Source organism: Mirounga angustirostris, unplaced genomic scaffold, assembly GCF_029215605.1.
Source record: "Mirounga angustirostris isolate CCGP_5_RB_7025 unplaced genomic scaffold, mMirAng1.0.hap1 SCAF_3, whole genome shotgun sequence".
Lineage (NCBI taxonomy): Eukaryota > Metazoa > Chordata > Mammalia > Carnivora > Phocidae > Mirounga > Mirounga angustirostris.
This window is the reverse complement of record NW_026991711.1, coordinates 127170839-127182995: the sequence shown is the minus strand read 5'-3', so window position 1 is coordinate 127182995 and position 12157 is coordinate 127170839. Positions and strand designations below refer to the sequence as shown.

Genomic DNA, 12157 nt, shown 5'->3' with positions numbered 1-12157 from the left:
GAGTATGGAAATTCTTTTGTAGAAAAAGAACAAAGAGGGGCGCCTGGGTGGCTCAGTCGTTAAGTATCTGCCTTCAGCTCAGGTCATGATCTCAGGGTCCTGGGATCGGGCCCACATCGGGCTCCCTGCTCGGCGGGAAGCCTGCTTCTCCCCCTCCCACTCCCTCTGCTTGTGTTCCCTCTCTCGCTGTCTCTCTCTCTGTCAAATAAATAAAATCTTAAAAAAAAAAATTTAAAAAAAAGATTATAGAGGAAGCAAAGTTGAAAAGTAGTAGGTTCAAAAGACCCAGAAAAAGTCATTATAAATTTGAGTTAAGGAATATAAATAGTATTTTAGTCTTTGTTAACCTTTTTGAATGAGTGAAACTAAGAAACACATCTCACTGTTTTCTCTCCCACAAAATAAAAAAAAGAGCTTTAAACTCCATGCATCAAATTTCTACATGCTTATTTATCTGCAAGGTCTATGCTTCCTTCCCCACACTGCTTTGCACTGCTACAAGGTAGAATGCAGTCTGTCTGTGTCTTGTACTTTAGAACTGAATGTGTAATCTTCCTATGAAAAACCAAGATTATTATTTTACGAGTTCAGAATTAAATGCTATAAAACTCAGGGCATTTTCCATTACATTCATCAAAAGGTCCCAGTGCAGGGGCATCTGGGTGGCTCAGTCTGTTGAGCAGTCTTGTTTCCCCTTCCGATCATAATCTCAGGATCCTGGGATTGAGCCCCAAGGGCGGTTCCACACTCAGCTGGGAGTCTGCTTGAGAGTCTCTCCCTTTCCCTCTGTCCCTCCCCCCACTTTCTCTCTCTCCCTTTCTCTGTCTCTCAAAAATGAATAAATCTTTTTTAAAAATTGGATATTTATTCATCATAGATTTTTTGCATTAATTTTTTAATATGGGGTTAAAACATTATTTATCACAATTATTAAAATTTTTAAGCCCCCTTCAATTTAAAGGTGAGTCTCTCATTTGCCTTACCCTAGCTGGACCTTAAGCCACTTAGCAATACAACAGCAAGTTAGGGGACCTTCTATGGCAATGGAGAAGGAAAATAATTGTGAGAGAAAAAGACATTTATTTCTCTAACTAAATATATGTGAGGCTCATTGCTTTATTTGAATAGTTTCTGTTTTTCAAACTGTATGAAGCTAATTTATACCTATGAAATTCCAAACTTAAATTGGGTTTGGGTACATCACATAGAAGCAAAAACTAGGAAGTGGAGTGAGGGCAGATGTGAAGTCGGGCAGGGGGCATGCTTCTGAGGACTTCACAAGGCATGGGGAATGTGAGTGGCTCACTGCCTGAAAGCAGGAAGTGAGACGGGACATTCTACTCAGGACAAGGGGCAAAACAAAACAAACAAAATATACTATAGACTGTTGTCTGATGATACCACTTCTGAGAAGTGGAAGGCTTAGGAAAGCAGGACTAAAATGCTAAGCTAAGCTACCCCCCCGTTTGCTGATGGGATCTGCAATACCACTGCCAGGTAGGTGGTGTATTTCATGAACTGTCATGAAATCGGATTCTGGACACAATCAAGGTGGGGACAATCACAAAACCACTAGATAGGGAAGAATGACATGAGGACCAAAGCTACTTTGTACAGACAGTTAAGGAAAGCCTCACCGAGGCTGATAAAGTGAATTCACCTATAACTGAATCACTGATGGGTGAATTTCCTTATAGGGTGAATTGACTTATTCATTCATAAAGTGAATTTCGAGGAAGATCTGAAGGAAGTAAAGGAGCAAGCTATGCAGATATCTGAGGGAAGAGTGTTCTAGGCCTGAGCTGTCCAATATAGTGGCCACTAGCCATATATTCCACTGTGCACTGAAACATGGCTAGTCTGATCTGAGATGTTCTGTAAGTGTAAAATACATGCCAGATTTCAAAGACTTAGTAACAACAAAAATATACCACACCCTATTAATAACTTATATTGATTACATATTGGTATATTAGTATTTCTGATATATTGGGTTAAATAAAATATATTATTAATTTCACTTTTTTGTTTTTACTTTTTAAATGTACTAACAGAGGCTTCAAAACTACATATGTGGCTTATGTTTGTGGCTCTTGTTATGTTTATTTTGGACAGTGCTGTTCTAGGCAAAGAGAACAAGCATAAAGATCAGAGAATGCTCTCTCAGTGTTGCCATAATCTTCGCCTGTTTACCTTTAGCACTTCTTTCCTGGTACCATTATCATTCCCTGTGTGTCTGTCTCCCTTACTAGGCAGAACTCTTCTAAGTTAGGATCTGAGTTTCACTCATCTTTGCATCCCCAAGCCCTAGCACAGTACATAGTACAAAGCAGGTTGGTTGTCTGGTGGAATGAAGACAATTACCACTGGTTCTTCGTTCAACTATAGTCATTTCTAACAGTTTGTGGCCACATACATTTACTATTTCAAAAGGCTGAAAATATTACAACCTCGCATTCAAGTGTCGATTAAATTTTAAAAATCTAAAATCTAATTAATGAGTGAAATTCTATTTTACATGAGCTTTTTCAGTATTCTGGGGGTCCGAAAAACAACCTGAACAGCTTTTCCACAGTTATTACCAACAGAAAGCATTCTCCTAGTATACTACACTACCTCATACTCATATTTCATACATTTTATGAAAACATGTTACCTTAATTGACTAACAGACTAACAAGTAATGTCTTCCTAAATTATATGTAGGAAATCTAAGTGATCTTTTTGGATCTCCTTACTGCAGTTTGAGCTAATGATAATGACCAACTCTATAAACCCTAACCAAAAAAAGAGCATTAGTGGTAGAAAACTACATTTTCTAATTGAATAAGAGCTTTAATTATTAGTTAGATAATGAACAAAAAATTAGTTGCCATTGTTTAGGTTAACTAATAGGCAGCAAGATTTTGAAATGATACCCAAGTTCAAGTTCTCTTTGTTCAGTTATTAAACCTTAATCTCCACTTACTCATTTATAATAAAAGGGTACATCCATCCTGCCTACCTCACAGAGCTGCTGTGTGAAAAAGCAGAAGCAGTATGCACACTCAAGTTAAAGTTGTTGGTATTATTGACATGCATGTGTGTGTGTGCGTGTGTGTGTGTATGTGTATTTGCAAAGGTACAAACCAGAATTTCCCCTTATCAACTGATGATTGAATCACTACCGTTCAAAAAATGTTATCCAATAAAAAGGAACACTGTAGAAACCTTTAATTGGACATTTCTCATAGAACATCATTAATTATGAGATCATCAAAAAAAAAAAAATACAGATGCAGAAGTGAGTTCAGTAAACTCACCTGATTCCTTAAAGCTAGGCAAAATTCAACATACAGAAGAATTGCTTAAATATCTAGACTGAACATTGAAGATGAGACAGTTTATGCATCTATCTATTTTTTTATTTTACATTTTTTTATTTTATCATGTTATATTAATCACCATATATTACATCATTAGTTTTTGATGCAGTGTTCCATGATTCATTGTTTGTGTATAACATCCAGTGCTCCATTCAGTAGGTGCCCTCTTTAATACCTATCACCATGCAATACATGCCCTCCTTAATACCCATCACCAGGCTAACCCATCCCCCTACCCCCCTCCCCTCTAGAACCCTCAGTTTGTTTCTCAGAGTCCATAGTCTCTCATGGTTCATCTCCCCCTCTGATTTCCCCCCCTTCATTTACCATCTAATACATTTATTGAATAATTAATATATTCCTAGTGCTTACTTGATAAGGGAGAAAATGACAAGGGCCATGTCCTCGTGGAGTTTTACTATTCAAAAGCACAAAACTAGGGGTACCTGGGTGGTGCAGTCGGTTAAGCATGCCACTGTTGGTTTCAGCTGAGGTCATGATCTCAGGGTCATTAGATCAAGCGCCCCCACCCCCATCAGGTTCTGCACTTAACGCAAAGACTGCTTGAGATTCTCTCTCTCTCTCCTTCTCCCTCTGCCCCTCTCCCCACCTAAAATAAATAAATCTTCAAAAGCACAAAACTATGAAAAATTTAAGGCAAGTATCAAATAGTACAAACATGCAAATTATTGTTCACAACTGTAAGCCTGAAAGAGTTCAGAAGTCAAATAAAAGTCTCTAAATATATATGCCTAGTTCCTATGTTTTAAGTTGTAATTTTGTAAAATAGATTATATAGTCAATTATAGATAACAGATTTATTCCCCACATTACACTACTTAAGAGCTCTTTGCAGATAAGAATGGTATCATGTAACAGCATTGCATTTAGCTGCAAAAAACAGAAAATACTGGAGCGCCTGGGTGGCTCAGTCATTAAGCGTCTGCCTTCGGCTCAGGTCATGATCCCAGGGTCCTGGGATCGAGTCCCACATCAGGCTACCTGCTCGGCGGGAGGCCTGCTTCTCCCTCTCCCACTCCCCCTGCTTGTGTTCCTGCTCTCACTATCTCTCTCTCTGTCAAGTAAATAAATAAATAAATAAAATAAAATCTTTAAAAAAAAAAAAATAGAAAATACTATCAAAGAGGTTTAAACCAATAAGGGTTTATTGTTTTATACAAGAAGTCTGAGGCTAGGCAGAACTGTATGGCAACTTCACAATGCCATCACTCTCTTTACATTTTTCTATATATCCCATCCAAAGGCCTTTATCTCAAGCTTGTTGACTCAAGGTACCAAGATCGCTGCCGCACTTCCATACCTCAAGTTTCCCTTTCCAGGCAGGAAGAATTAAGGAGCAAAAAGGGCCAACACTAGTTGCCAGGAAGGTTTTTCTCATTTAGGAAAGGAAAGCATCCTAAAGAAATTACACCTACATCGCAATGGCCAGTCCTGTGGCATACGGCTACCTTTACAAGATTCAAAGGCATCCGGGATGGTATTAGGGTTTTTCCCACTCCTACCACAGAAGGGAAAAAGAGGTTGTGAATGGAATTGGGGTCACCAAAATAAAGTGTCCACCATATATAATAATTCTGTGTATATCCTCTATTTCTAGCCAAGCATATGGGATCTAGTGAACACTAAAGTGAATGAATAATAAATGAAAAATGTTATCAAAGTTTTGTGAAATTCTAACTATTCCATAAGTTTTTCTTGGTGAGTCTAAAAGAAGAGATACAGACTGTGACTAAGACTCAAGTGTAAATCTGTCTCTTCTCACTAGTCTGATATTTGAACCTCCATTCTGCTCTGTTGTCTTTACCCTTTCTTGACTGGTTTACCATCAAGTCTCTCCCAGAACCATTCACAATTTAAAAATCTCCTTTTTGATACTCTGTCCCAGCTTCTTCAAGGAGACTAACATATAGATCACGTAGATCTCTTTTCCCCAATCCTCTTTGGCTCAGTCGTCATGCACCACAGCTTCCAGTCTTAGTGAAATGAACAATGTGTCAGGCATCACACTAACAGACTTCTAAAAATGAAATAATTGGGGCGTCTGGGTGGCTCAGTCGATTAAGTGTCTGCCTTCGGCTCAGGTCATGATCTCGGGGTCCTAGGATGGAGAGCCCCGCGTTGGGCTCCCTGCTCAGTGGGGAGTCTGCTTTTCCCTCCGCCCCTCACTCTGCTCATGCGCTCTCTTTCTCTCTCACATAAATAAAATCTTTTAAAATAAATAAATAAATTTTTAAAAATTAAAAAAATAAAATAATTATGACTACCCTCATCTCTGATCTCAAGAGAAAAATTAGTCTAGATAAGTTTAAAATATAAATTTCATATACATTTAAAATGACATACTAAGTAATAGAGTTGACATTTCTTTTATTTTTTTTGAAGATTTTATTTATTTATTTATTTAATTGACAGAGAGAGAGAGAGAGAGAGACAGCAAGAGAGGGAACACAAGCAGGGGGAGTAGGAGAGGGAGAAGCAGGCTTCCCGCCAAGCAGGGAGCCCAATGTGGGGCTCCATCCCAGGACCCTAGAACCATGACCTGAGCCAAAGGCAGCAGAGTTGACATTTCTTTTAAACAGCAATCCTTTCAAAAACTGATGTTTGTGCCATATATTTAACATCTCACCTGTCCAGCAACAGCAGTGAAGTATGTCCACATGGGGTCTCCCACTGAGGAATAACTATCAGAATATGCTGGGTATCCACCACGCAGCAGGTTTGGCCCTGTTCCTGGCACTGGCTGTCCCATTTGCATCTGCATTCCTGGCATCTGACCACTAAAATTTCCAAACTATAAGAGTGAAAAAGGTTAAGGTTACTAATACAAATATTACCTGTTATCCACCAAAATTGGCTTAAAAGAAAATACTTATGAGGAGTCCACTGAAAAGCAAGAATAAAAAGAAATACTAAAAGCAACCAAATTCACTATCACAAAAGCTGTTAGCTACAAAATGCTAGATGTCCTGCATTAGGACATAATTCAGTTCATTAACACATTATCCAGCATCAAAAGAAGTGTAACAGAAAAAAGAACTTTCTAGCCTCTGAGAACTTAATCTAACAGATGAGCATAAAGCACACTTTTTAAGTGTTTACCACCAACATCACCGAAATAAACAAAAAGCAAAAAAATTTCACCTACAGTCAAACTAAGAAGTAGTATACTTCAGATACATACTTAGAAGAATACATGGTAAATATAATGAAACTGTGAACTAGTCATGGGAAACTGTATAGAATGCAAACATCCTCTCCATCAGAAAATATTTATTTTTAAAAAAGCAAGACACCAGTAAACAGATCAATCAAGTGATTAATTCCAACAACAATCTTCAAAACTAATAAGAAAAACAGTAAGAATACCAACAAAAATAATACACAGCTAATATTTACTGAGAGTTTATAGCCCAGGTACTAAGTACTTTCCATTATGTGCTTTGATTTTCCAAAAACTTTATGAGGTATGAAACTACTATGTCCTTTTTGTCATTGAGAACCTAAAACTTCACAAGGTTTCCTAAATTGGCTAAGGTCAAATAACTAGTAAGAAGGAGACCATGGTTCAAATGCAGGTATTCTGATGGTTGTTTCCTACTATGGCTATGGCTTCTCTCTACTTTTCTCACTTTGGAACTTGGTATACATTTTTAATACCTTAGAGAGGCATTTTACTGAGCATTTTTATGAGTCTGGAAGAGAAAGAAGTATCAAGATTGTTTGTTATTCCATATTGAACAAAAATCTTGACCTGCATCCTTGAAGGATGATTTCTGCCAGAAGGCAAAAAGAAAAAAAAAAAGAATTCTAAAATGGGGGGGGGGGGGCGGGAGGAGGGAGCGGGAAGCAAGTAGTCAAAAGGTCGGATACTACCAGTAGTTTGAAGAGCTGTGCGGCTGGATGTATAAGGGTAAAGGTATGGAGGAAGTGTTGGAACTCCAAAAAATGCACTTCAAACTCCAGGAAATACACAACTAAGTTACGAAGCAATGAAGTACAAGTAAACAGTAAATGTTAAAACAATATAATGGATTAAAAACAAACAAAAAAAGATGGGATTTTTTTCAAAGTTGCTTCTTTTAAAAAGAGAAAAGACCATCAAAAGAGACCCAAAAAGGCAATTTCAGGAATTAAGGTATATAACCACAAATTACAAACTTCCAACTCCCAAAGGAGACTAAGGATAAACAATTATGTAAGAAAGAGAAACCTAATCCTTCCCACCTCCCAAAAAAGTCTAGAACAGATTGCCCTTGGTAGAATAGTAAAAACTAAGAGCCATTTGGCATATCTTAATGTATCCATAAGCAACTTAAAGGACAGAAAACAAGAAGTGGCCAAAAATTCAGAAAGAGGACGTCTAGCAAAACTGAGGGAGGTGGGGGTGGACCACAAAATATTACTGGAACAAGACAAGGGCGCTTTTGTTCCTCCAATGCAGGAGGAAATTTTCCAAAATCACAGCACCATCCCTGCCTCACAAGGACTCGCTTGAAGGGGCCCCCAGGGACCAGAAAACCTGTGGCTCCCTGCTCAACCCTGGCCCCAGGTTCCAACACCGCGCGGTGCCTCAAGCCCGCGGAGTACCAGCGAGCCGTCAAACCGAGCGGAGGGAGGGGGCGGACCCCGCACGCCGGCACCGCCCGCGGAGGCGCCCCACCCCGCGGGGGCGGAGGCGGGGGAGAAGCTGCCGGGACTCACCGCTCCTCCGTATCCCGGGTAGGCCATGACGACGCGAGCAGGCGTCCCCCGTCACCCTTCCGGTCAGCGTCAGCCCTACTGGGGAAAGGCGAAGCTGCAGGTGCAGGGCAGATGCAGACGCAGGTGAGGCCGAAAGACGCGCTGGCAACGCGGTTTACTTCCCTGAGAGCGCCCCTTCCCGGAGTCCAACCCCGCCCTTCTCGGTTCCGATTGGCTGAGCTCCGCCCTTCGGAGCCCAGGCAGCCGAAGCCCGCTCCTTCCCGGAGTCTAGCCCCACCCATCTCGTCTCTGATTGGCCTCACGCACCCAGCCCCCTTTTGTTCGGCTCCTATTGGCTCGCTCAGGTCTCGCGCTCTCTCCTCACTGAACTACAGAAGGCTTTGCTCCGGGAGCATTCACTCTTTTTGGCTAGGCTCTCCGCGCTGAAGTGTCCTTTCTTCCGAGAACCCGCAAACCCGCCAGTCCATGACTTCTTTTAGTCTACTCCTCTGTTCTTTTGAGCTGGACTTCTAAATCTACATCTGTGAATTTCAAAACTTTCCGTTACTCACATTTATTTTTGCGTAGTGTTGATGTCACAACACCAAAACTTTGAAGGCTTTATCTCTGCCCCAAGGGGAGTGCTTCTGAGCTAAAACCCACTTGATGCGAAATTTTACCAAAAGGTTACTTGTAGTTTGGTGGATAAATGGCGAATGGAGTTGCCAGAGTTAGCAAATAAAAATACAGGATGTCCAGGTAAATTCCATTTTCAAATAAACAATGATTTTTTTAAATGTACTTATCCCAAATATCACACGAGATATACGCTCACTGTAAAAAAAAAAATCATTCACTGTTTATACATTAATATACAGGATAGCCTGTATATTTTCTGACAACTCTACCGATGACTCACTCTCAGGATGTGCCTCCTAATTATATCCACTGTTGGGAACAGCTTGGTTTTTATCACTTGGTGAAAAGTTAAACAGTTACTTTAATTTATTAAGTAATAGTAATTGACAGTTCTGCTTTTCTCTGGAACTCAGATGAATTTTGTAGCTCTGGCTTTAAAAGCACAGGATGCAATATACATACACCAAACAACAGGGCAGGTGTAGCTTTAGCTTAAAAACAAAGAAAAAGAGCAGGATGATATTATCTCTGAAGCATATGACAACCGCTAAAATGTTTCTTAAAAATAAGGATGTGGGGGGGGGAAAGGTTAGCTGTCTATTAGCAGAGGAAAACCACCTTGCAAAGCTGAGTAATAATTGCCCAGCTACACTACAGAGAAGGAACATGTTGTACCTTGTGAAACTTAATTTTATCAGGAAGAGGCAGAGAGAAAGGAAGATTGCTAATGTACAGGCCGCTCTTGAGAAAGTGTGTGTTAGTTCCTCTAACACAGTAAGAAATAATTTAGGCAATAAGGTTAGATTATTAGAATAAATAAATAGAGGGAGATGATAAAACCTACTTGATAAGAGGGAAAACATATGACTGTTAAAGCATCAAGTGATAATGCACTACAAAGCAAAACAAATTGTTGCAAGGTTTTATTCTAATTGAGAAATGCTCAGAGGGCATTGAGTGTTTTATATTTACAGTGTTAGTCTAAATCTCTGGTCAGAATTTTTGTTCATTTTTTTCATAATAATAGTCTTACATTTGTATTGCATTTATGTATGTTGGGGGTCAAGTCTCTATGATTCTCTTGCATTTCTACACACATAGTTTCAAAGATAGGGAGAGTATTTCCCTCAAGGGCAGAGAAATTTGTTGCAGGATAACAAAGGTAATCTGTCCCTCCAGGGCAAAGTTTGGGTTGGTTTGTTAGCATGACAGTCCTAAATTTGGACTTCTCCATTCTGATCCGAACCCTGGCTGCTTGTGCAGCACCTGCCTCGAAGCTCAGTTCAACCTGGGGACACTTGGGAGCAAGAAGAATCTATGAGAGCCTGAAGGTCACGCTGCCTGTGGTGCTATGAGTAATAAAACCCTTTGTCTCTCACAGAGGAATCTCATGCATCTGTCAACTTCTATGAAACTGTGGCAGGCTACCTGTTAGCTTACAAGTGGAATAAAATATCAGATCCCTCACAGTTCTTGGCAGTGTATCTCCTTAGAGAAACAGCTTCCTAGGGAAATTCCTACTGAAAGGCAGCAGAAGATGCCATTCCAAAATATGCCAGTTTGGCATAAGGATTATTTTGAATTGAAGGCAATTGAGAAGAAGCAGATAAAAGAAAAATCTCTCTGTTCTCCCTGTATTTGTCTAAAAGCAGGACATAAATTTACAAAAGTGTCCTTCTCCTCCCTCCCTCCCTCCCAGGAAGGACAAAGATTATTCCTCTGAGACAACTTTAGACCCTCAAAAATGGAGAAGATGCAGACTTAAATCTGCATAACAAATCTTACTCTTGTTTAGGGGCGCCTGGGTGGCTCAGTCCTTAAGCATCTGCCTTCCGCTCAGGTCATGATCCCAGGGTCCTGGGATGGAGCCCCGCATCGGGCTCCCTGCTCCGCGGGAAGCCTGCTCCTCCCTCTCCCACTCCCCCTGCTTGTGTTCCCTCTCTTGCTGTGTCTCTCTCTGTCAAATAAATAAATAAAATCTTGAAAAAAAAAATCTTACACTTGTTTACACTGCTTTTCCTGGTACCTCCCCACAACTAGCCTCCCCTCCCTTTCTTCCTTTTCTCTTTAGCTGAAGACGGTATCTAAGCTAGAGGCACCTCTGAGAGTTATTCATTTTTCCCTGGATATCTCCCATGTATACATGAGGATATATGTCAATAAACGTCTGGGTTTATTCTCTTGTTAATCTATTTTTTATTACAAGGGTCTCAGCCAAGAACTCAGAAAGGTAAAGGTAGAATTGCTTTACCTCTTGTACAGTACTGTGTACAATGTACCATGAGATACAAAGAGGTCTTTCAACACCACCATCTGCAGCATCTTTCTCTAAACTTCGTATTTCAAATTATAGGTTTTCTCGTATAGGAATTTAAAAATTCACTTGAGCCCAGAGCTTTTTTTTAAGTAATAGTAATGAAAATTTGTTAGTATTATATGACCAGTATCATTTTATGAAAATGTAATGTATAAAAAGCCCATTTGAAATTATGCACTTTTGTTTCAGAAAACACGCCACTATTCTATAAAAATAGCTACTTATAGAGTGAACGCTGTGTAGCAAGGCACTGTGTGCTATGAGGGGCCATTCCTCAAAACAACCTCATCGGGTAATCACCATTTCACACATGTGAAAGGTAAGGTGAAGACTTGTGTATCACTTATCCCCAGTTGTGCAGTTAGTAGCAAAGCTGAGATTAGAACCCAGGCAGCTTGGCTGTGGAATGAGTCTCTCTTTTTTTTTTTTTAAAGATTTTATTTATTTATTTGAGACAGAGAGAATGAGAGACAGAGAGCATGAGAGGGAGGAGGGTCAGAGGGAGAAGCAGACTCCCTGCCGAGCAGGGAGCCCGATGCGGGACTCGATCCAGGGACTCGATCCAGGGACTCCAGGATCATGACCTGAGCTGAAGGCAGTCACTTAACCAACTGAGCCACCCAGGTGCCCCGGAATGAGTCTCTTTAACAATGCATTTTCCCCTCCCTGCCCACTCCCAACCACAGCATTTCAAAACATAGTAAAAACGATTTACACTATAGGAGGAAATTATTTAAAGAGCAGAAAAACGGGGGCGCCTGGGTGGCTCAGTCGTTAAGCGTCTGCCTTCGGCTCGGGTCATGGTCCCAGGGTCCTGGGATCAAGCCTCGCATCAGGTCCTGGGATTGAGCCCCGCATCCCCGCATCGGGATCCCTGCTCAGCGGGAAGCCTGCTTCTCCCTCTCCCACTCCCCCTGCTTCTATTCCCTCTCTCGCTGTGTCTCTCTCTGTCAAATAAATAAAATCTTAAAAAAAAAAAAAAGAGCAGAAAAACGGCACACCAAGAACTAGACAAATAGACAAGAAAATGCATTGTTTTGACTAAAATTAGCCAATCACATTACTTCTCTTACACAGACATGTTTTCTGGTACATGTTAAGCTTTCATGATTATGTCTACCTATGGTATTTCTTC

At 40.4% G+C, this 12157-nt stretch overlaps 1 protein-coding gene across 5 annotated transcripts in view; it reads right to left on the bottom strand.

Moving 5' to 3' along the window:
• The window catches only part of GCA (grancalcin), a 50632-nt gene that overhangs the window by 19684 nt on the left and 18791 nt on the right, over positions 1 to 12157 (bottom strand). For 2 of the 5 annotated variants that reach the window (XM_064586628.1, XM_045868747.3), the window contains one exon: positions 6013 to 6177. In XM_064586628.1, coding sequence (XP_064442698.1) covers positions 6013 to 6156 — 144 coding nt within the window. In that variant the 5' untranslated portion in view covers positions 6157 to 6177. Of the gene's footprint in view, positions 1 to 6012; positions 6178 to 8087; positions 8939 to 12157 lie in introns of those variants that run through there. The other 3 variants (XM_054506169.2, XM_054506171.2, XM_064586627.1) reach the window with 3 other exon arrangements.